The 22,821-nt window shown below is 39.4% G+C and overlaps 1 protein-coding gene across 1 annotated transcript in view; it reads right to left on the bottom strand.

Moving 5' to 3' along the window:
• Positions 1 to 10,446: 10,446 nt before the first annotated feature.
• The window catches only part of mmp17a (matrix metallopeptidase 17a), a 65,855-nt gene continuing 53,480 nt past the window's right edge, over positions 10,447 to 22,821 (bottom strand). Inside the window, exons 5-10 of the mRNA XM_054612576.1 lie at positions 20,547 to 20,723; positions 19,916 to 20,018; positions 17,984 to 18,066; positions 17,009 to 17,161; positions 16,536 to 16,793; positions 10,447 to 10,872 (exon numbers count right to left, since the gene is read on the bottom strand). Of these exons, the coding sequence (XP_054468551.1) occupies positions 10,547 to 10,872; positions 16,536 to 16,793; positions 17,009 to 17,161; positions 17,984 to 18,066; positions 19,916 to 20,018; positions 20,547 to 20,723 (1,100 nt within the window). The 3' untranslated portion in view covers positions 10,447 to 10,546. The remainder of the gene's footprint in view (positions 10,873 to 16,535; positions 16,794 to 17,008; positions 17,162 to 17,983; positions 18,067 to 19,915; positions 20,019 to 20,546; positions 20,724 to 22,821) is intronic.

Below are 22,821 nucleotides of genomic sequence, written 5' to 3'. Positions count from 1 at the left end.
CTGGTACTGTATGAGAGCTCTCCAAATGTACACAGCATCAGGACTGAGAACATAGTAATATAATTATTAAAAGAATATAATTGTCCAGTAGGAGTACTCAACATTTATCTGCTGCATACATTTTGACTTGTAGGTGTTATTAGTATAATTAGTGACGAAAAGTCAAATCACTACGACTTTTGAGCAAATGACATTTAGACATACAGTACCAGTCAAAAGTTTGGCACACCTTCTCATTCAATGGTTGTTCTTTATTTATTTTTTATTTATTTTTTTCTACATTGTAGATTAATATTGAAGACATCCAAACTATGAAGGAACACATATGGAATTATGTGGTAAACAAACAAATGCTCAACAAACCAGAATATGTTTTATATTTTAGATTCTTCAAAGTAGTTGAATGAGAAGGTGTGTCCAAACTTTTGACTGGTACTGTAGATACAATACTATTAATTAAGGGGTATACTGTTAACCTTCAGTCTGCATCTAATTAAAAGTAGAAATGCAAAAAGAAATATGCAGTATAAAGAACGTTTAGTATTTAACGTAGAAGTCAAAGTATTCAAAAAAGTAAAAGTAGTCATGTTATGCAGCAAAATAGTTCCTGTCAGTGTTATACAGTACCAGTCAAAAGTTTGAACACACCTTCTCATTCAATGGTTTTTATTTTTTTCTACATTGTAGATTAATATTGAAGACATCCAAACTATGAAGGAACACATGTGGAATTATGTGGTAAACAAACAAATGTTCAACAAACCAGAATATGTTTTATATTGTAGTTGAATGAGAAGGTGTGTCCAAACTTTTGACTGGTACTGTATGAGAGCTCTCCAAATGTACACAGCATCAGGACTGAGAACATAGTAATATAATTATTAAAAGAATATAATTGTCCAGTAGGAGTACTCGACATTTATCTGCTGCATACATTTTGACTTGTAGGTGTTATTAGTATAGTTAGTGACGAAAAGTCAAATCACTACGACTTTTGAACAAATGACATTTAGACATACAGTACCAGTCAAAAGTTTGGGCACACCTTCTCATTCAATGGTTGTTCTTTATTTTTATTTTTTTTTTTTCTACATTGTAGATTAATATTGAAGACATCCAAACTATGAAGGAACACATATGGAATTATGTGGTAAACAAACAAATGCTCAACAAACCAGAATATATTTTAGATTCTTCAAAGTCGTTGAATGAGAAGGGGTGTCCAAACTTTTGACTGGTACTGTACTTTAGACTTGAATATTAAACGTGACCATCAATATATAACGAAACAATAGGCCAGTTACGTGCATTGTGTATTCGACTGAAGGCTAATGTGTGAAAAGAAAGAAGGAAAGTTGTCAAGAAAAGAAACAGTAGGCAGGAACATTACAGTAAACGGCCATAATCAGTAGAAACAACATGGTCATGTCCTCAGAAAAAATAAATAAAATGCTGCATAAAACAACATGTACAATTTCTGTGTGTTCCACGCTACTGAAAAAAGCTGAAGCTTTCTAGGACATTTAAAAAAACCTTTGTTTTTTAAATATGGTTTCAAGTATTTGGAATTTGTCCTACAGCATTAATAAAATGAATGACTGCTTTTATAACAGGAGGGAATAACATTGTATTCCCTTGATGAAAGTTTGAATCGGTGACCTCACCATTTACTTTTATTAAACTCAACACTAGGATGAAAAACAACTTTCATCACCATCATGATCATCATGATAATCATGATTCATCATCACGGGCGGTGGAGGGGAAGCTTCCAACACCAGGTGAAAATGAGCTTCATTTGTCACGTATGTGTCAATTTATAATTGTTGTGGAGTTTTTCTCACTGGTAACCAAAAGCAGTTGAATACATTAGAGTGGAGGGGGAAGAGTTAGAGGAGCATACAAAAATTGGACAAAGAGAGAGTGATTAAAAAAATAATCTAGTAGCCCACTTGCACATGTATCTTAAAGATAACGTACCAGGAAACAGTATGGAAACTAAACAAAAATGGAAATGAATATTATCACTGATCAAATGTAGGAAAAGACATGCCCTGATGCTCACAAGCTAACAAGCAGTCATAAATGGATGGAGCCTGAATGGAAAGCTAGAATGAAAGCATGCATACTTATCTTGTGTACATTAAAAATCATTTCCACACAGACAGAGAGGACAGACAGAAAATAAAAGCAGCTTAAAGAAATCATACCTTTATTCTTTTTTTTTTTTTTTTTTTTTGCTGGGGGTGTTGCTGTTGATTGCAAGGAAGGTGATTACAGTGGGAAAACTCAGTCACCCACTGTCCAATATTTATTTGATGGAAAGCATAACAGCTCAACTCCAATTAAGAACTGATGTTTTGACACCGGTAACATTACAGCAAATGAGACTGATTAAGGAAACAACTACTCCATGATCTCATATGAGTGGTGCAGTGACAAACTAATTGAGATTTCTCTTGATTTTTCTTGAATTTCCAGAGTTTTCCAACAGGTATATGAAGAAGTGTCTAAGTAAGTATATGGGTGATTGCATACTAGTTCGAATTAGGTTAGTTGTGTGTCTATATCTGTGACGCCTCTATAAACAGAATCGAAATAATATAGTACAACTTATGTTATGATATATTCAATCTGTCTACGTGTCCAGCATTATGTTAGCTGGGTAATGATCATTAAATGAAGTATTTATTCCTCTGAGCTGGCAACTTTCCAAGGACTTTTTAATGCTGGAGGACAGAGAGGCAGATGAGAAGTAGAAGGCTGCTGTGGGAGAGCCCAAGGATGCTGAGCCCATGGCTCCTAAATGGAGTCATTCCTATAAATTGAACGGGTCTCTCAAGGAGGCAAAATCCAATGTATGGTATTTTTATTTCAATTTGGTTGAATGATCGGATGCATATCTGATAAACACAGCTGGCCTAATTATCATATTCTGCCCTTGAGAGGAAAGTATTTCCACAGTTAAGTGCAGACGATAAACGTGCTCATATTTCAACATTACAACCGAAGCAAAAAGACTGATATGAATTCTTGTCACAAAATTCCAGCATGAGTTTCTTAAAGCTCAACTGATGGCCTTTACAAATCCCTCATACACATATGAATACAAAACAGTTAATCTGTCCAGGAAGTAATAGGTACGCATTTAAAACACTTTGTGTATATTTAAGTACCAGAGGAGGGCGGTAGAGGACTGCAAAACAGTGAATATTGATCACGTTGACCACCCTTTTTACTGTAAGCACTGGTTGGAAGATATCATGGAAAGTCATGAGGGAATTATTTCATTTTTACCATTTATTTTATCCTAGTCTTTCAATAATAATTTATCTTCAGACATGGAATACTTTTTGACTATATTCACTTGGGTAATGTAATAAAATCAGTGACAGTATCATTAAATAAAGTTTACCTGGAAAAATTGTCTGCGGTCGTCAAAGAACATCTTTTGGGGACGTTGAGTTGAGTTGCTACCATATTGTAAACTATCTAATATTTAAAGGAAGACGACTTTTTAGGAACCAATTTTTTTGATGTTTTGACACACAGTGAGGTCCAGTAAGATCACCTTTAACATCCGACTCTAACCAGCAATCTGATATCAAAGAGCCATGTATCCTAGCTGATATCAAGTGAGATGACAGACAGTTGTTGTATTATACTATTGCAATATCGTCCGGCAATACTGGTGAATACTATCATGAATTACTTATAGTGGTTTTCCAGAGCCAAGAATCTGTCTATATTCAGGATGCTGAGCAGGTCTGCACAATGGTGCACTGCTGACAACATACAGCTATAGTGATGCTGTGATGTGTTCACATATAAAACAAATGTAGACTGAGTTTTGACTCTTCTACTCCTCAGTGTTTCACTGTGTCAGAAAGTTTAGGCTAATCAAGGAAAATGTATTTTGCTGAAGGCAGCCCACCAGCCACCATTCCAGGTGTCCACTCAGGGGTTTGCTCTGTTTTCAAAAAATATATATTTTAGCTCTGCTCTGTGGCTCACTCAGAATGATTGATTTGTTCTTCCTGTTCCACATTAAGGCACTGCTGGCAGTTTATGCAAAGGCCTTCAACAGGTCAGCCAGCAGTTTCCCAATATACGTATATGTATGCAAACGTGAGATGTCAGTGAAATCGCAATTTAAATGGAATATCATAACACGCTATAAACACCACCTTGCCTTCAACCTCTGTGTCCTGTAATTAAAATCAAAGTTGTATTTTTATTATGTTTGTTTTATTAGACCTTTTAATTGTGTTTTTGTCAATCTTTGATTATGTATTTCATATCAATTTTAATCTGATACTATATTTTGCAGTATATCAATACATTCCGTATCTTAAAAATCATTTAATGAAGGGTGCATTGTGTGTGTGTGTGTGTGTGTGTGTGTGTGTGTGTGTGTGTGTGTGTGCGCGCATGCATACTTTGTGGGGACATTACCACACAGAGACATTACGGGGACTTATCTCAAAACATGACAGAACACGGTCCCCAAAGGGTGAGGTCAACTATTGTTTAGAATAGGATATAGTTAGGGTAAGTGTTAGCTTAACAACGGTGCAATACAGTAATGATAAACCTTTCAGTCAATGACAGTTACCACAATTCCTCATGATTAAGAGAAACAATGAATGAATGAATCTGTGTGATTGAATAAGTGTAAAGACTACTTATTCGTCTTTACTTTTTCAGATGGCCCTATTTTCTTGTTTCTCCTCATTGTAAACCACTGTGGGTTACATAGCTTGTGTATTTTCAAAAGTACTATGAAGATCTTTATCTCCTTGACCAAAGGCTAGGGGGCAGCAGCATCCTCGAAAGCCACTCTTTTCCACTTAGCTAATATCAAGTGTTGTGCCACTGTGACCTACTCATCTGTTCAGCCTAACATCAAGCCTTATACCATGTTGTGAAGAAGTTGCACAGCTGAATGGTGGCCAACCTTTTTTTTTTCACGTAGATGGATAGCTACAAGTCTTTCCATGAAGGTCACTGCTTTTTTAAACCCCATCTCTGCTCTGAAATTAACTTTTAAGACTTGATCAGCATAATAGTTTTGTCTGCATACTGCATCGCTATGCTCAAGCGTGTGATCCCCGCCAATAGGTCATGCCAGATAATTAAACTGAGAAGTAGAGGGAAATTCAATACACTCTATTACAACTGAGAGAGCCTTGGACTCAGGGGAGACTTTGGTATTCATAGACTGGATATAAAGCTTTTTCTAAAGCATCAAGTAGCTCCCACTGGAAACACATGTCGTTGAATGTGTCAGTGTTGACTGACAGTGGTGTCACGTTACAGACCAGTATCATATTAATGTACAGTAGCTGAGTGAGGGAACACTCTAATAAATGCTTTAAAAAACATAATTCTCGTCAACCCTCAACCATACTGTATCTTTAATGTCTCTGAAGCTAATGGGTGGCTAAGTCTTTTCATTAACTTGTCTTAATTTCTAAGCAGTATCCTGCTACTTGAGGACAAAAGGGGCCCTTTTCTTATTGATTCAGGGATGCGGTCACGTTTTGTTTCGTACAGGCAGCAACCTCTCGTTCTGAAAAGTGAAGCCAATGCGTAAGTGCATTCTTTCTAATGGCCATTGGAGGGCAACTTCTCTTGTTGCAAAAAGAAGTCTGATTATATTGAAGTCTATGAGGAAATGCTCTACTTCTAATATAATGTATTACCTCAGTAAACATTGTAGACAGGAGTTCATTGGTTCAATCAATAGTTTTAAGTTTTAATTTAGTGAATTATGGTCCCATTTAGAGTAAAATAGACCGGTTATGCTTTAGGGTGCTGCTACCTTGTGATTGACAGGTCACTACCCCAGCATTGTACGGTCTGGGAGCTGTACATACAACATATATTCCCTTGTCCAAATCTGCCGCCTACATTACCCACAATGAAACTCAACTGCCGACTGTTTGGTTGGAGATTCGGGTGTGTTATGCTTGTAGCGGCTAATGAAGCCTCATGTCCCTACAGCAAATAGTAAAGCTATTGAGCAGACAATTATTATCTCAAACTGTAGCAACTATCGACATGCTTGCACGTGTTTACATGCAAAGCAGCACACATTTGCTGTTTGTTTCGAATGCTTCAAAGAGTCACGTTCAACTTGTTACCTGTTGGATAATAAATGAGAACAGTAGGCTTTAGAAAGTCATGCGTTGGTGTTTTATCTCAAACGGATTTAGGGCCTCGGGGCAATTCACAGTCATCACCGGATAAAATGTCAGTTTATTCACTAGGGAAAGGCCAGATTGACAGGCTGAGATAATCAGGAGAGTCTGTTCTCTCATCAACAGCCCTATATTTATCTTTTTTAAAATTCTGTTTACTGACAGGTGTAAGCCCAGCATTTTTTGAAAACAAAAATGAAAGAATATGATAATATTTTGTCTATTTTGACAGTCTAGCTTATAGAAATGCTTACTTCTTTCTTTGTGCTTTGAGCAGTACATTGTTGCTTCATACATGGCTTGTAACATGTGTCTATGTTTGCAGCATTAGTACATATATCTTCCATTAAGGCGAACCTTCCTGTGTCCAACACTGTCCCTTTTTGACACCGGACATCAAGAGTTCAGACGATTCTCCTGCTCAAGTTTTGAGTAGAAACGATCGGGTGCACCCTTCCTTCCTGCCGAATCCACTGGCTTGTGTGGGCAAGAGTTGAATTCAATTTGACCTTTAGAGGAATGTGACGACAGAGGGCTGCCAGAGCCCAGTTTGACAAGTTTGCAAATTGATTATCTCGCCATGCAAGCTCGAACCAGATCCTTCTGTGGACCCTTTCCCCAACATCACTGCCATCCATCAACCTCGGAGCCGGGCCCTTGACAACATCTTATCTCCACAGTGCAGAGACTATGGGAAATGTTGTACTTTGGTGCATGTTGAGTTATTTTATGTTGGTGATGTTTTCTGTACTTAAGTTACATTGTTTAAGTGTAACTTGATTTACATACTTATTTTGGCGTTAACCAAGTGTTTGAGCAAGCGTAGTGGAGCGTCATAGTTTGACGTGCTGGGCTACCCAGTGGGTTAGAAAGTGACTCATTGGGGTCTGATCAAGCATCAGTATGTGACGAGTTGGGATGAGAACATGTTGAAATAATCTGTTTGGTTGTTTGTCTTAAGTTTATTTTTCTATTATTACCAGTCGCAGCTGTATCAGTGGTTTCGTTGAGGGTTCCACTAAGATTTTTCTGAAATATTTTCTATTTATTGTGTGTGTGTGTGTGTTTTTGTATTGTGACCAGTTTGGACTTTGCTGTAGGCCCTTAAACCTGGAACCTTCACAGTTCGGGGCATCCGGAATCAGAGAAGTCTTAATTTTAATGATGCAAACCTGCCTGGCTGGAGATATTTCATACAGTTGTTAGACAGCAGTGCCAATCAAGACCAAGTCTGGCTATGATGTATTAATTAAATTCAGTGAATGTGGAACTGCTGATACAAATTAAATGATTATTAAAAAAAGCAATAACTTTAAATCCAACAGTTCTATTAAAAAAAACAATTTAATATAATATTCCTCACACTTCCCTGATCAAATACCTATTAAAAAATACCTGCATACTGTTTTTTAATTTTAACAATGGGGTTAACAGCTCAAGTAGGATCAGTTGGACAAACTGCTGAAAAGTGACTGGTTGTGCAGAACGTGCCTCCAGGGAGCAGATGCTCTCCTGGTGACCGCCCAGCCACACCAGTTAATTAACACCACTGGAGTGTGTCAAGAGGAGGGAAGAAAAATTGCTGCTCTTACTGGTGTCACAGCCCGGCCTGCAAGGCATGACAAAAGGGAGATGTAGGGGGAATAACAATGGATTAATTTTAAACTAACATGATAATAAATTACGAGGATTTGAACAAGTATATTGAAAAGCATAACAGGAGTAAAACCGTTTACAAAGAAAGGCAATTGTGTTTGTGCATGTAATCTCAGGATGCCAAATAGAAAATGCATTTGTAAACAGAATAATAAACGATCAAGCCGGAGGGTCGTTACAGCAGAAACAATGGTTGATGCATTTTAAACTTAATTTTACCTCAAAATAGATTGAAGTTTAGCCGTGCGTATTCTGGTAGAGGTCATTTTGGTGAAGTTAATTGCTTTCAATTTAAAAGTCTGAGACTGACATGGGGTTCTTCTGGTATGCAATCTTCCTAAGCACTTTTTTTTTGGTTTACCCCCTGCAGCTTACTTTGATTATCTAAATAAGCAGTATCTGAACCACTGAATATTTTTTAGATCAGGTGATATTGCTTGCCTGATGTACTTGTAGTGTGGGCATATACATATAATCTTCTGCCAGCAAATCTGTTCATAAAGCCACTCAGAGAGAGTGTGTAGTGTGATTGACATGTTGTGTTTTTAGCATTCCTGATGAGCAGCAGTGACCATTACAAGTGGAAACATGCAGAACGTCAGAGAGATGGAGAGCAGCTCCCAGTTGGTGTCTGCAAGCTGCCATGTTACCTTCATCTGTCTTCAGGGCCGGGCTCCTTTTTCAGTGATGCTAAATAATTACACGCTCACGTCGACACGGCCGCATCGCTCCAAAATAATCTGTCTCCACACAATCTCATGTGACCACAGTTAGGCCAATAAAGTCATTCATATACTTTTATTTTTCTACAAAAATATTTTACATTAGAAAACACACCTTGAAATATACAGTCCACTTGGTTTTTGAAGTAACCATGGGACATCTCAACTCAAATATATCTGTGTCTATATTTAAATTTGTAGGTAAATATATCAGCAAGAATAAATCCGGTTGCTATCTTGTGAAGTCACCAGAAGGAGCTTGGATTGATAGAGGGTGTCGTCCAGCGGTGAGGAATAAAAATGCTCTGTGAACTATAATCTGATCAAAGCAATATGGAGTCACAATCTGTCCATATTTATAGGAAAAAAAGTACAACAAAAACCAACCACTGAAAATGGCCGACAATACTTCTGTACCAGGGTTTCAAATGAACTCTTAGAGATACTTGAGCGTGAGCAGCAGTTCCTCAAAGAGCGTGGGAGTACAGGTAAGAGATATAAGCTTGGATAATGGTGTTAAGCAACACTGAGAAACTTTTAGACTTTACCTTTCGGACTTACAGGAAGACTTCCTCCTTCTGTCCTACTTCCCACAGCTCAGAGTGCACCTTTCTTTATATAGCTGTGGATGTTATTCACCGGTCTACCTGCTCACAGCCCTGGATGCCATTCATCTACCTGTCCACATCCCAGCATGCCATTTATTTTTCTTCCGGTCAACATCCCCATGGGGCCATTCATCTGTTAACCTAACTATCAATCTCCACTACATTTCAGAGTACTCTTCTGCTGTCTGCCTAGATACATGCTGAGGTTTCAGTCACCTGTCTACAGTATCTACTGTACATCCCAGATGTCATTCTTTACCCTGGTTTGAGTACTGCTGGCAGCTCTTCCCGTCAGAGTTTAATTACTGCCTCTTTCTCTAGGGATTGGAGGGCCCAAACTCCAGCCACTGTCATAACCTTAACGGTAACCAACTTAAACTTAAACATAACCATTTGATTGGTGGAGAATGCTGGAAGGCATCCTGGCAGGAAGTTCCTACTTTCCAGGCACTATTTAGAGCAATAGTTTGACATCTTGGGAAACCCACGCTGGTGCTTTCATGCCGAGAGATGAGAAGATTTCTATCATTCTCATACCTGTAAGGTAAATATAAGGCCACAGCCTCTACCTGGATAGCTTAGCTTAGCATAAAAACTGGAAAAGAGAAAACTGCTAGCCCGTCTATGTCCGAAGGTGCATAAAGACTTGTTTTTTTTGCCGTTTTCTCCTTTTCCTGTCTTAATGCTAAGCTCAGTTGTAAGGTAATATTTATCTCAGCAAGAAAGAGAATTAGCCTGTTCAATTTCTCAAAATGTCAAACTATTCCTTTAAGGGAAAATGCGCCTTTAAATGAATTCTCCTATCATCTATCAACATCTCAGGTTACCATTCAACTGCTGTCTACATCCGTGGATGCCATTCACCCATTTATATGTCTACATCCCAGAATGCCATTTGTTATAGTTGTAAACTTGTTCTAAATAAAAAAGTTATTATTATGGCTGCTGTTGGAATACTGCTGTATTTCATGTGAACATATTTCAGAACAGCCCCACTCAAGGAGCTTCCTTGCAAAAGAGATACAGTTTAGCCATTCAAGAAGAAACAGAGATAGAACGTAATGGTTCTTTGTAAATCAATTTGTGAAGCATGGCACTAGCATTGTGCACGCCCACTAGATACACCCTAGTATGATAATATGATAGCTGTATGTACTACCCATACAGCAAGGCGCTTAAAATGACCATCAAATGGTATGTGAAATAAATAACAGTAAAATAATAGCAAAAAACATAGCGATCAATATTTATATGAACAAAATGTTCCAGTTTGTATTTAGACTGAGTGTCCACTGGCCCTCAACCAAAGAGTCTCTGTCTTGCACCCAGCTTGAGAACTCTGTCCCATGCTTTGGCATCATAGTAGTTCTGAGCGGAGGGCCAGCGAGAGCGTCCAGAGAGGTGGCAGCAGCCACAGGGGAGATGGGGAGGGGCGGGCGCCTAAAGGGGAGGCGGAGTCAGAGGTGCAGGAGCACACCTCGTACCCGTTCTCCGCGTGGTCTGGCTGATGGTGCACGTTGACTCTGGTCTCCGTGCTTTTGGGTTCTGTGTCCGGAGAGTCAGACTGCATCTCGGTGCACAGCAGCCAGTCTTTAGCGATGAGGCGGGGGTATCCTGCCTCCGCCTCCATGTCGCTGCTCGGCACTCGCCAGTACTCCTTCCCCTTGAAGAAATAGGATGAGCCTTCAGAGAGAGAGAGAGGGTTGGTATTAGTGTATGTTTTAAAAAAATACTATTACAGCACATAGAATAAAATACTAACAACAAGGATGCAAATGAAGTAATAAAACAATATGAATGTTCTTTTTTTGCTTCTGATAACTTACTTTTGCTTTCCCTTCAGCATTATTCTCATCCTTTCAGTCTATTTCTTATCCATCTCTTAATACTGTGATTTCTTAATGGCCTTTGTCTTTCCTTAACACTCTTCTCACTCCCTGATCACCCTGAGTTGTCACCACGTCTTCTTCGTTTTTCACTCCTCCTCCATCTTTTGCACTGTTCTCTCTTTATCCAGGGCTTGTGGAAGCAGCCTAGAGGCAGATACATGCTTTGATGTGACTCCAGGTCCCTGACCCAAAGGTGTGAGTATATGTGAATGTGCTTGTATATATACATACATGCATTTGTATGTCTTTCAATATAATCCTCTCTTTTGCTTTTGGCCTGTTCCCACACACACCAAAGCAGGACTTCTGAAACTGGCAAAAGCCCAGACACAACACAGTCCTCTAAATATCTGAAAGGAAAAAGAGCTTCCACACATTCAGCTGGGAGTTCATGCAGGGCTAAGAGGTGATGCTGCTTGTTCCCATTGAGAGAAGCCTAAAATAAGGACCGGGTACCTGCTGCTTATTAGTTGTTTTTGTGCCAGTTTTGAACATTTACAAGTGCTTTATCAAGGCGTAACCTGCACAGCCAACTGGTAGAAGCATTGCTTATAGGGGATTTTCCTGGTAAAGGCTGCCAAAACAATGCCACTTCAAATAAACATTAATAGTTCCCAGGAGAAGGCAACATGTCCTCAGCATCCGACCTATTGTAATTGCAAGGCAACCTTTCTCGAGCACCCAGAGACCAATTCCAGTCACTTTATTAGACAGAATTAATACATTACCTCTGAGATTGTCCAGTTATAAAATAGAATTAAATCATTATCCCTAAAACTTGAATGTATATCAGAACAAACATATTTTTAAACCTTTTGAGTCTCAAACTGAATTTTCCAAATTTTGCCATTTATGTGCCTTTCAACGTCTCCTATTTCCATACCCAGTCTGATAACCTAGGTAACTAGTGAACCATAGTGAACTCTTTCCATTCTTCTCCGTAATTGGGGAGAATGGTAAACAAACAAATGTGCACACGCTGCTTGAATTGCCATAACAACATGCAAAGAGCGATAACAACCAAGCATAAGAGCTGATTTTCGACTGACACCATTGCCAATTTGTTCATGTGCAATTCTCACTTAAACAGTGGACTAGGGTTAAATTGGTATTATACAGAATATATGCAATTTATCCTAATATGATGAAATGTATTAATTCTCAGAGCAATGGAAAGGTATGTCTTTGATGTGGATATGGCCTTAGTTTCCATTACTGTTAATATCATTTAATTGATACTTTAGAGCTTCTTATACTTTCCGCAAGGACGGTCGCACTGACATGAGCTGATGCGGAAGTGTGACGAGGAAACGTTTGGATATTTTATTATTATCTTTGCGGCAAACAGACATTTTCAAAGCTCAAAGTTTTCAATTTTCCTCATCCATGCCTGCAGTTAGAAAATGTTGAGTGTGCACAGACAGGCGGACAACTGCAACATTGAACCTCCATGAATACGAAACAGGCTCTCAGTTTCTTCCTATTTAGCCAGGGAGGCTAAAACTTAGCAAGTTTAACTTATTAGCGTTTCAAATTCAAACTGTGAGAGAAACATTAAAATGAATAGGCTGCAGACAAAAACTGTGATTGTATTGAACACTATCATAATTAATTAAAAAAAAAAGGGTCAGTTCAAGATAGTTCTATATTGTACATTTTGCTAATTATTTTTTTATAATTGCAATTCATTTTTCAGCGTACGCTAATAATCACTCATTATAATGGGCTATGTCATTCTAATGCTACACATAATTACACACGGCTGCTGCGAGCTCACATACACACAAAAGGTTTTCACTCTCACGTGTATGCTTGGCTTTTATAGAAGCCACTGTAGACCCTTTATAGTGGGTTAAAGACCCGAATATTTTACAGGCACAGATGCACATAGTCTATAAAGATTACTGACATGGCAGATTCAGGCATGACATGCTCCAATAATGATCGCATTACACCACCTCCTACTATAAAGTTAGCCAGAGAAGGGAGAGGAGTAAAAAGGGGGGGGTTTAGGTGAAGGTTTAAGAAGCAGGTGAGGGAGAGAGATAGGAAGGGAGGAACACACACACACTAATGCTAATGCATAGAATTGGTGTGTCAGTTGTTAATTTAAATTGTGAATATCACCTTGGCCTTTTGTTTGATGATTGGTTCAATTTAAATTGACGAGTTAGACATTATAACCTTATTTGTACATGCATTAAATTTAAGATAACCTTTTTTTTATGACGGTATATTCAGTTCTTTATGAATGAAGCTACTTTGAATGTTTTTCTTATCATTATTTTAGCATTCAGGAATATTCTATGCATGTTTCCTGTACTAGATTAAACCAACTCCTTCCAACTTCCTCCTCTTGTTAATGAGAAACATTCAGCAAAGTATGTAGCTCTGATACCTGACATTAATATCCTGTTGATCTACTCATTGTGTGACACAGATAAGACATCCATATGAATCAGTAACTGTACTGCAAATGTATTGCCTTCAAGTAGGTCACATATTGCCTCACAAAACCCAAATATTAGTGTTCTTTACGCTGCTGTTGAGTGCTTTGGAACACTTAAAGTGAACAATGAAGTAGAGCTATACACGGATTGTTCAAAGATCATAATTGGCTGAATTATGTTTGAAAGGTCATCTGTAACAGGCTCTGACTTTTTCAAAATACAGTTACTTGCTGGGTCAGTGGTTGACAATATGTCATAAAAGCCGTGAGCCAATTTGCGGCAGTTAGCAGAGAATAATACTTGTGTCGTCCATCTGCCACTGCCACTTCTTCCCTGATGGGTTTCAGAAATTTCACAATCATACTCTGGAACCGGTTTAATTACATATGAACAGAAGGCAGTACCCATGCTGCCACAGTGAAACATTTCTCGTGTGCGACCACTCAGCGACAACAAATGAGTAGGACACTCTGAGAAAGCAGCTAGTCTTTGCTGCGGTCACTGAGAAACCTCAGTCAGCTCCAATACTGCAGGGTGCAGTCTGTGTGAGGATGGTTCTCACACATTTAAGTTTAACAAACAAATTCTGGCTGAGTGTGGAGATAGGCAGAGACGACTCTGGGAGCCTGATAAAACACCTGTTATTCCCAGCGTAGCTACAAAGGAGTGGACACGCCATTGTCGAGGAATGCCAGAGCTGAGTGCAGCATAATGAGGAGAAAAGCGGTGATTTGAAATTCTGTCGTCTGTTAATGCTCATAATTCCTGTTTGTTTGCAACTAAAACAAAAGGATTGTATGATTTGCATGATCAAAGTGGTGTCTGTGGATGCACATTTATAGTGTTTTCTGTACCTATTATTGATAGTGGGAGTGTTTTATGACTCACAAAATGTATTTACACATTCACAAACTCTCCATCATTGAAACACTCCACTTAGTTAACCAGCCTATGACAAGCTGTGTCTTTCTGCCATCTGGTGCTGGGCAGGTAGTATAGTGTATTTGTAGAGTTTTTTCACAAAAAAAGTGTGTGAAAACCTGCTTGATTTGAGCTGTGAGTGTGACTCAAACAGTAAAGTTGTGAAACCAAAACAATTTGCTAAAAGATGCTAAAATGTTTCGTAGAACTGATGGGGAACTGGTCAGGTGTGTCATTAACAGCCACACCTTTCACATTAAGAGTTGTCATTTGATCCATTGATAAAAAAATATTGATTCCTGCAGCTTCAAATCTTGCAAATATATTTCTGCGTGGGTAAATGATTACTCATGCTACATCGAGTGCACAAGTAAAATAATACATTTTCTCAGTCATGGGATTGTTACACAAATCAAGACTGACATTAGAAGTGCTGGTCAAATTTATATAGTGGTAAACACATTGTGGAGACTCAAGAAAAGTAAAGATAAAAAATAAAAAAAATAAAGAAAAGTACAGCAAAACTAATAACAAACATAATGGCTGCAGGGAGGTGAATGATGCTGAGGCAGAGTGTGAGGGCTGATGCAATGAAGCTATACGCCATAGAGCAGTCAGTAAAATGCAAGGCTGCCCAAAAGGGGTATAACTGTTCTTGCTCTGGTGCTGTGGTTCAGGTCTTGAAGGGAAGAGGACTGCAAACTGACTGACAGCTCAACTTCTCACAGACAGATTTTTGTTTAATCTGGCAGCGGGAAAAGGCTGATTCGCAGCAGACGATGGATCTGTAGAACCAGATCAGGACTGAGTGCCAGACATTGATTGCCCTCAGGTTGATGCCGGAGGAACACCCTCAGTTAGACTTCTTGCTTGGATTAGCAATCTTGTAATCCCACTTTAGCGTTTTTCAAACTCCCCATGAAGCTGACCAACTCACTGAGCTCAAAGTGGCAGCATGGATTAAAAAAAAGGGAGAGCGGCTTGTGAATTCATTCAGCCCTCGACACGGCTCTCCACTGTGTTTGTCTGTGTATAGGTCAAAGCTGTTGTTGGCAAGCCAAATGCCAGTTTTAAAACAGCTTTCTGGAAGACTGACTCGGAGTCCTTAATCTAAAAAGTTTGTTTTCTGGGAACTTGGTACCTAAAGGCAAATTTACAGCTGTACGATTTCCATAACTACAGCTCGCTTTCATGGGTCAATGGTTATTTGTTATTGAGCATGTACATATCATATTTTCCAAGAGCTTACAGCATCTAAAGCATATGAGTTTATGTGTGGACATATGGTTGTGATTGAGTGGGCAGTTTGTGTATCGCCTTCACTTGCCTGATAAATTACCTCACTGATTCTGTTACTTGTTAAGAATGATACAAATGACAAAAAACTTATACCTTAATATTGATATGAATACATATATATATGTATGCTCAGGTAAGCTAATTTAATTGTTAATTGTGTGTAGCCTTTATAAGCCTTTAGAAGCAGAGGTTCCAGCTTCTGCTGCAGGCCTAAATAACATCAATTTCTGCCAGATTCCATACTTCTGCCAATAACTGTTTTATTGAGCATATTTTTCGCATTAAATGTGTTGTCTCCCAATCCAAGTTAAGATTAACTGAGTGACAAAATGTTTTTTCACAGTTCCTTTTAGAGCCAGATGTGCTTTTATTAACCTGTGTTCCCATTTTGAGTGGTTTACCACTGACGGGGAAGTTTCCGTTTTTGGTTTCAATGTTGGTTTATCGTTAAACTAACAGAGCTATTTTGGAAGAGATCATAAAAAGAGAGAAGCGAGAATCCCAGCACACTGTCCTTTTACTTGCAATAAACTTAATTGAGAAATACAACTTTCCCGCCTTAGACCTTCATCATTTCTCAATAAAAGTAATTTCAGGTAAGATATTAAAGGTGTGCATAATCCTTCCCAGCCAAGAGAATATAAAGATGAAAATGAAAGCTCTCTGTGGCATTCATTTCCTGAATCTTCTCATGAAATTACATCTAGCACATAATCAACCAAGTAATTTAGCTGAATTAAAATGACAAGTAAAGAAAAAACAAGTGTCGATGTTTAAGGTTACTCACCATCAGACCACCTCATGGCGTCATCGAGTTGTGACGGCAGCCCCTTCCAAAGCGTGCTGTCTTTAGGGTAGCCCAGGTCCATACGTCTCAGGTGGTCATCGTAGCGCCAGTAGTGGCTGTCCTTGAAGAAGTAGGTTTTTTCATTGTGTAACCAAACAAAGGCTGCATCCACTCCTTCCAATGGCAGGCCAAAGTCACTGATTGGACGAGGGTAGCCTTCTTCCACGTTATTGTCTTTAAATACCCAGTACTTTAGACCTGAAGAGGATGGACACAGAGGTCACAATTGAAGGGAGAAAAACCACCTTTATAGTTTGGAATATATTCACCCAATTACTACAGAAACATTTAAGAATAAACCAGTGTCAATGGTGCCTGAATTGGAGTACCAAGAATGCAAAGTTATCTCACCAGTCCAAAAAATTCACACAGACAGATACAAGAGAAAGTTACAATCAGAAAGAGATATTTACCTTTGAAAAATACTATTTTGTGGTCCCCAGGCCTCTCATATACAGCATCCACACTGTCAAGATTAGGAGGGAGGCCCCTCCAGAAGCGATGGATCTGAGCCGGACGCAGAGACACCAGATGCTTCTCTCTTGTCAGTCGCCAAAAGTACTTCCCTATGACAAACAGGAAGAGGTTAGAGCTCCAAATGTATTTATTACAAGAAAAGCCATGATAAGTTAGGACACAGTGTGCAATATCTGCAATATTCACATTACAGATTCCTAACAGACAAACTACAGCTCCAACATTAGCATTCAAGTGATTTTATTTCTCTGTAAAAAATAATATATATTTTCTTTGGGCTCTTATCTGTAAAAAGAGTATTGCGAAGTAAGTTAGTTGGCCTTGTGTTTAGGAGAAGTGTATTTAATTAGCAAGCAGCAGAACTTTAGCCAATACATATCACATACTGTCATATAAGAAATCATTTTCAACATGACTATGTTTGACATTACATTACATTACAGTCATTTAGCAGACGCTTTTATCCAAAGCGACTTACAGGAAGTGTATTCAACATAGGTATTCAAGAGAACTACTAGTCACCAGAAGTCATAAGTGCATCTCCTTTCTTAAACAAGCATCTTAAAGCATAAACCAGAGCAAAAGTATAGTGCAGAGGCAAATTACTACAAAAACATGTTTTGGCTAATGAAAGTTTACTCACCAAACTGGCCAATCAGCCAGAGGGATCCATTTAGCAGATAACAAGTATACACAAAAACAGTTTGGGCCCTAAAGGACCATTTAGTTTAGTCTGTAGAATATGTGAAGTGTGAGCCTGTGATAAGGGCCCTTGGAGCCACACATGACTTGGCTTCCTATCGATCGCTGGAGTAACCACTCTGTCCAGCCCCTGTCCCTGACTCTTCCACTTTATCTCCTCTCCATTCTTTTTCTTACTCTTCTCTCTCACTGTCGCTCTCTGAAAATACCTTTGAAAAAGAAGGCCTCCCCTCGTATCTGGGCCACGGCATCAAAATGACTGGTGCATCTGTCTGGGGCATCTCGAGCCAACCTGAGATAGTAGTTGGAGGAAAGAAAAGTTGTAATTGTTCAAAAAACAAGGCATAAATAAAATTCAAATTCCGAACATTGAGTGTTTGAGGCTAAATCATTACATAAAATAACCTTACTTGTTGACATGAATGCAGTTGACAAAAAAAAAGGCAGAAACCAGTTAAAACCATTTGCATAAAAAGAAAACAACAGTGTGATAATTGCACCTTCCTACTGACAGCGTCTGACTGCGTTTCCTTTAATTAAATAGGTTAAACAAGGTGAAAAAACTGGGTGAAATTCTATCACGCTGACATGCTAGGGTCCCCCGGTGCATTTATTCTCTGGGCTAATAAGTGATTTAAAACACTGACGTGGCCGGCCTGCCAATGATGAAACCATTAGCACCACAGGGCTGCCTCTGTGAGTGGGAGGCCGCCAGCCCTCGCATTATCAACAAAGATCTCCATTCAGAGCTCTACTAACACAGTACCGCTGCCTAGTGGTCAGCATTCGTGACCCTTGTCAAGCATAATCCAGCTTTTCCACGCATCAGGCCAGATGGAGGTGGTGAAATGCTAAGTAATGAGGGCAGTGGACGGCTGTTACCAGTGAGGGAATGAGGGGTTTTATAAGCCTGTTTAGTTTGGAACTTCTGCATAAGTGTGAGTGTATGCATTGAGGTCAGCAAGCATTGGGTGTTGTTGTCAGCATAGTTTGAATCGCAGTTTGATCTCTCCCTAAGCAAGCTGCCCTCTCTTGATCCTATTAATTCAAGAGACCATCAGAGTACAGTTCATTTACCGCTTCTGTTCATGCTTCATAATAATCAACATTTTTAGATCTATAGGGTAAGTGCTATGTTGACAGAAATACAAAGCTGTTGTTTTTCAGTTCACACATTTTCAAAAATGTACTGTGCTAGATAGGGATGGAAACGTCTTTTCCCCCTGTTATTATCTGTACATTATAACAGTATTCAGAAGAACACAAGCCACAGTCCCAGCAATATAAAGATAGCAGTAAAAAAGACAATTCCTGGTGGGGAGGAGAGATACTGTAGCAAGACGGCCTGGCTCCTGATGTGAGGAATCATGTGAGATAGCAGACAAGGGACTGAATCCAGGTCATCACTCAAAATTCACTTACGGTTCATGTGCTGTGTAGTGCGACAGACCCGATGCACTGCTGTGCATTAAAGACGGGTCTGTTGGTCAGTCCAGGACTTTGGTCCAGAGTGAGATATCTTTAAATTTCCTGAACACATTTTGATTAATGGTAGCTTTATTACTCCTTATGTTTTTGATGAACCACATTCAATCACATTTCCAATAGTGCCACCTTCGAGTTAAGTTTTCAACTGGAACCTAAAAAAATGGTCCACAGAGGATGACCCCAGTGGTAGTCTTGCAAAGCCAAATTTATCTGCAAAGCGTAGTGTGAGCACTAAAGAGAGGTCTCGCTCCACACATTATCATTCTGGTATAGGGGAAGAAAAACGAGCTTGTTTGTATTTCTTCAAAGCAATCACAATTGCCTTGGGAGGCATTAATCACAGGATGCAGCAACCTGGTCCTTCTGAATTAAATAGCACAACACCGGGTGAAATAGGTCGGCCAATGGCAGGCTTATACCTACAGAGTACTTCTGGTGAGTGAGACTACACCTGTGGTGATCTTTCTCCTTAATCATTAACCCGTACAAATCCACTAATCATATTTATGCTCCGTCAAGTAATTACTACTTTACCTAATCATTGTCTCTCTCTTTAATGGATGGATGGATAGATGTTTGACAAACAGAATAGGTTGTTGTGAGTTATTTGTGTTGCACTAAAAAACTAAAAGCACACCAGATCTTCTACTTACAGGAGGGTGGATCTGTTTTCAGGAAGGTCCAGGAGGACAGGAGGTTCAGCTGTCTGGGAGGGGTTGCTTGGTCTGTTTGTGTGGGACACCGAGTCTCTGACACCTATGGATGACATGTGATTAAGGCACGGTCAAATGAACACTCAAAGGACAAGGAACTTCATTGACAGTGGGCTCTGGGAGCAATAAAATCTATTAATCCAAAAGGCAACCAATAGATATGCTGTTAATTTTGATTTGTTGGCTCAGTTCCTACCCCTTCACATTATCATGCATTTATCGTATTGCACCACAGTACAACATGATACAGTATAGGATGCTAGTATATTCTTAGTCTCGTTTTAGTAGCCTTAAGCATTATTTCCTGCACTTCATTCCCATCTTCATGGCGATTAGTCTCTCCCCCGCACACTGCTACTCTCTATATCAGTCAATGGTGTGATAAGGTCATATCCCATAAAGAGGTCCAATTAACTCAATCCGTGTTTTCATTAATCAATATCCTTGCTCCACAAAGCAATTGCTCCCCGTCACCACACACGCACACGCACACACACACACACACACACACACACACACACACACGCACACGCACACGCACACACAGCGTTGGAATAATGTTCCCTCATACCGTAGAGCTGCCAGACTCGGACCTTGTCTTCATAGGGCAGGTCGTATTTCAGGGGGTCGCCCACAGGACCCTGGTAGTACGGTCTCATGATGGACTCTATGGCCGAGGTGTGGACCAGGCCGATGGCGTGGCCAAACTCATGGACCGCAACTGCAAACAGATCCATCCCATGAGAGTCTGAGGGAGACAGAGAGAGAGACACTGAAATCATCATCGGGCTTCTTTATAATGTCTTTTTTATGGATCTTATATCGATAAGTGGGACCGCTTACCTGCTGAAAATAGATCATAAATTAGTCAACATTTTAAACTCAAGTCAAAACTGTTCTTTAAGGAGGTGATCAGGGGCCTTTCATCTGGGGTTATGGTATATTTTATGTTTTATTGTCAGATCTATGTGTTTTCCTGTTCATCTATATGTAAATGCGGTCAATAAAGATAAATATATAAATAACGAAGCAGCTATATAATGCTGCACACAGCATATTTGTCTTCACTATAATTGTTGCTGTAGTAAATTACTTAATAGGAAAATTGCACTCTCAAAGTCCTAGGCACAGCTACTCTTTCTTCGCTCTAATGATTTCAAAATGAATCGACCACCTTTTGGGGCAGAGGAAACAACAGACAGAGAAGCGAGTTATGCAAATATTGGTAAATTATATGATAATAAAGGATATCAAAAAACATGAGACTTTTTACTTTAACCACAACAATCTCAGCTTCACCTTTCCAGAGATCACCTTGCTGCTTGAGGTTTGTGACTTTTGTAGAACCAATACAACCCCTGTTTGAATGTTTATCCCTTTTATGAGTGAACTCCATAGGTTGCAAGTTAAGAGCCGTAACAGACAGCTCTGGTGGCTGTCAGTGCTGTTAGGCATGTGGTGTGGTGAGATAACTATGGTAATACTGCCTGAGCCCCTGGGCTGCCACTCAAAATCTCAGTGCGGAAAGACACCTAAAGAGGCTACAGGCTATTAAAGCATATTTCCCTCGATGTTTAACTAAAAAATAAAAGTCAAAGCCTCCAAAAAGTCCTTGTCTGGCTCTGCTAAGCAAGACAAAAACCTTTGGTTCGGAGATTTAGATTTGCAAAAAATGTGAGCGCTAAAGTGTCATCCAAGCTAGCTTAGAGTTCCTTGGTGGCTAGGATGAAGTCTCTGCATTCAGTTAACCTAAGGTTGGCCTCGACTTGGGAACATCTCAGTGCTGTGCTCTGTCAAAAGACAAAGGACAATTGGAGACATGCGCTTGTGCTTACAACACCTGGGATATTCCAAAGCCAAATGCCAACTCTAATCTACAGGAGCACATGGCACAGAGGGGGAAGGTGGATAAAAGGACGGATCAAGGGGGAGAGAAGAGGGATTCAGAACAAAGTAGGTACCATGTCATCGTATTTACAGTCCATCTGAGGTTGACAGATAAAAATCCTTACGCCTGAGGACAAAGTCAGAGCGGGGAGATTTGGATGGATGAACGAGTCTCATTGAGTTAGACATCCATGGCAGAAAGAGAGAGAGAGCAGGAAAGATAAGGAAAAAGAGAGGTTCAGAGTAAACAGTCAAACTAAATTATTTGACTGCATGATCAGTAACATATATCCACCGGACAGACAGAACTGTTTTCAGGGTATCTTAAGATATAGTATCAAAACATCTCATTACTTTGACGCACAGTTACTACATTAAATTGAGGTACCTCTACCTTTGGATGTTGCTTGATGTATCCAGAATGCTGCAAACATAGCCTGCAGCATTTAACTAAATGTTTAATAAGGACGGTGTACCATACTGTAGATGGAAAGAAGTACAAGCACAACTAGCCGAGGGCTATCCTTTTCATTTGATGCAGATCCTTGTAGCATTGTGACCTCGCTTTACCTCGTGCCCCTTGAGAAAGAATATTCTATGCGGACAATTGTTTTCCTCTGTTTAGATCATAGGTCTAGAAATATGTTGGATTTCCTCATTTAAAAGATGAATCAAAGCCTATTATGACTAAAGTTGAATGCAAGCACAGTCATGGCAAAGTCAAATCTTTTGCACTCTTGTGACACAATATGAGCTTCAACTGAGAGTTACCATTTAGGATTAATTAAACCTGAGACAAACATTGATTTTAAGTGTTTAACATAGTGCAAATGGCCGAGGATAAACATTAAGCAGGTCTCAATTTTAATGGAATAATTGTTCAAGCAGAAGAACTGCTGTAGCAGTCAATCGGTTTTGTGAGACCTAAATAATTTCCCATGCTCCCTAAAAATCAATTC

Source organism: Anoplopoma fimbria, chromosome 14, assembly GCF_027596085.1.
Source record: "Anoplopoma fimbria isolate UVic2021 breed Golden Eagle Sablefish chromosome 14, Afim_UVic_2022, whole genome shotgun sequence".
Lineage (NCBI taxonomy): Eukaryota > Metazoa > Chordata > Actinopteri > Perciformes > Anoplopomatidae > Anoplopoma > Anoplopoma fimbria.
This window is presented reverse-complemented; position numbering and strand designations above follow the sequence as displayed.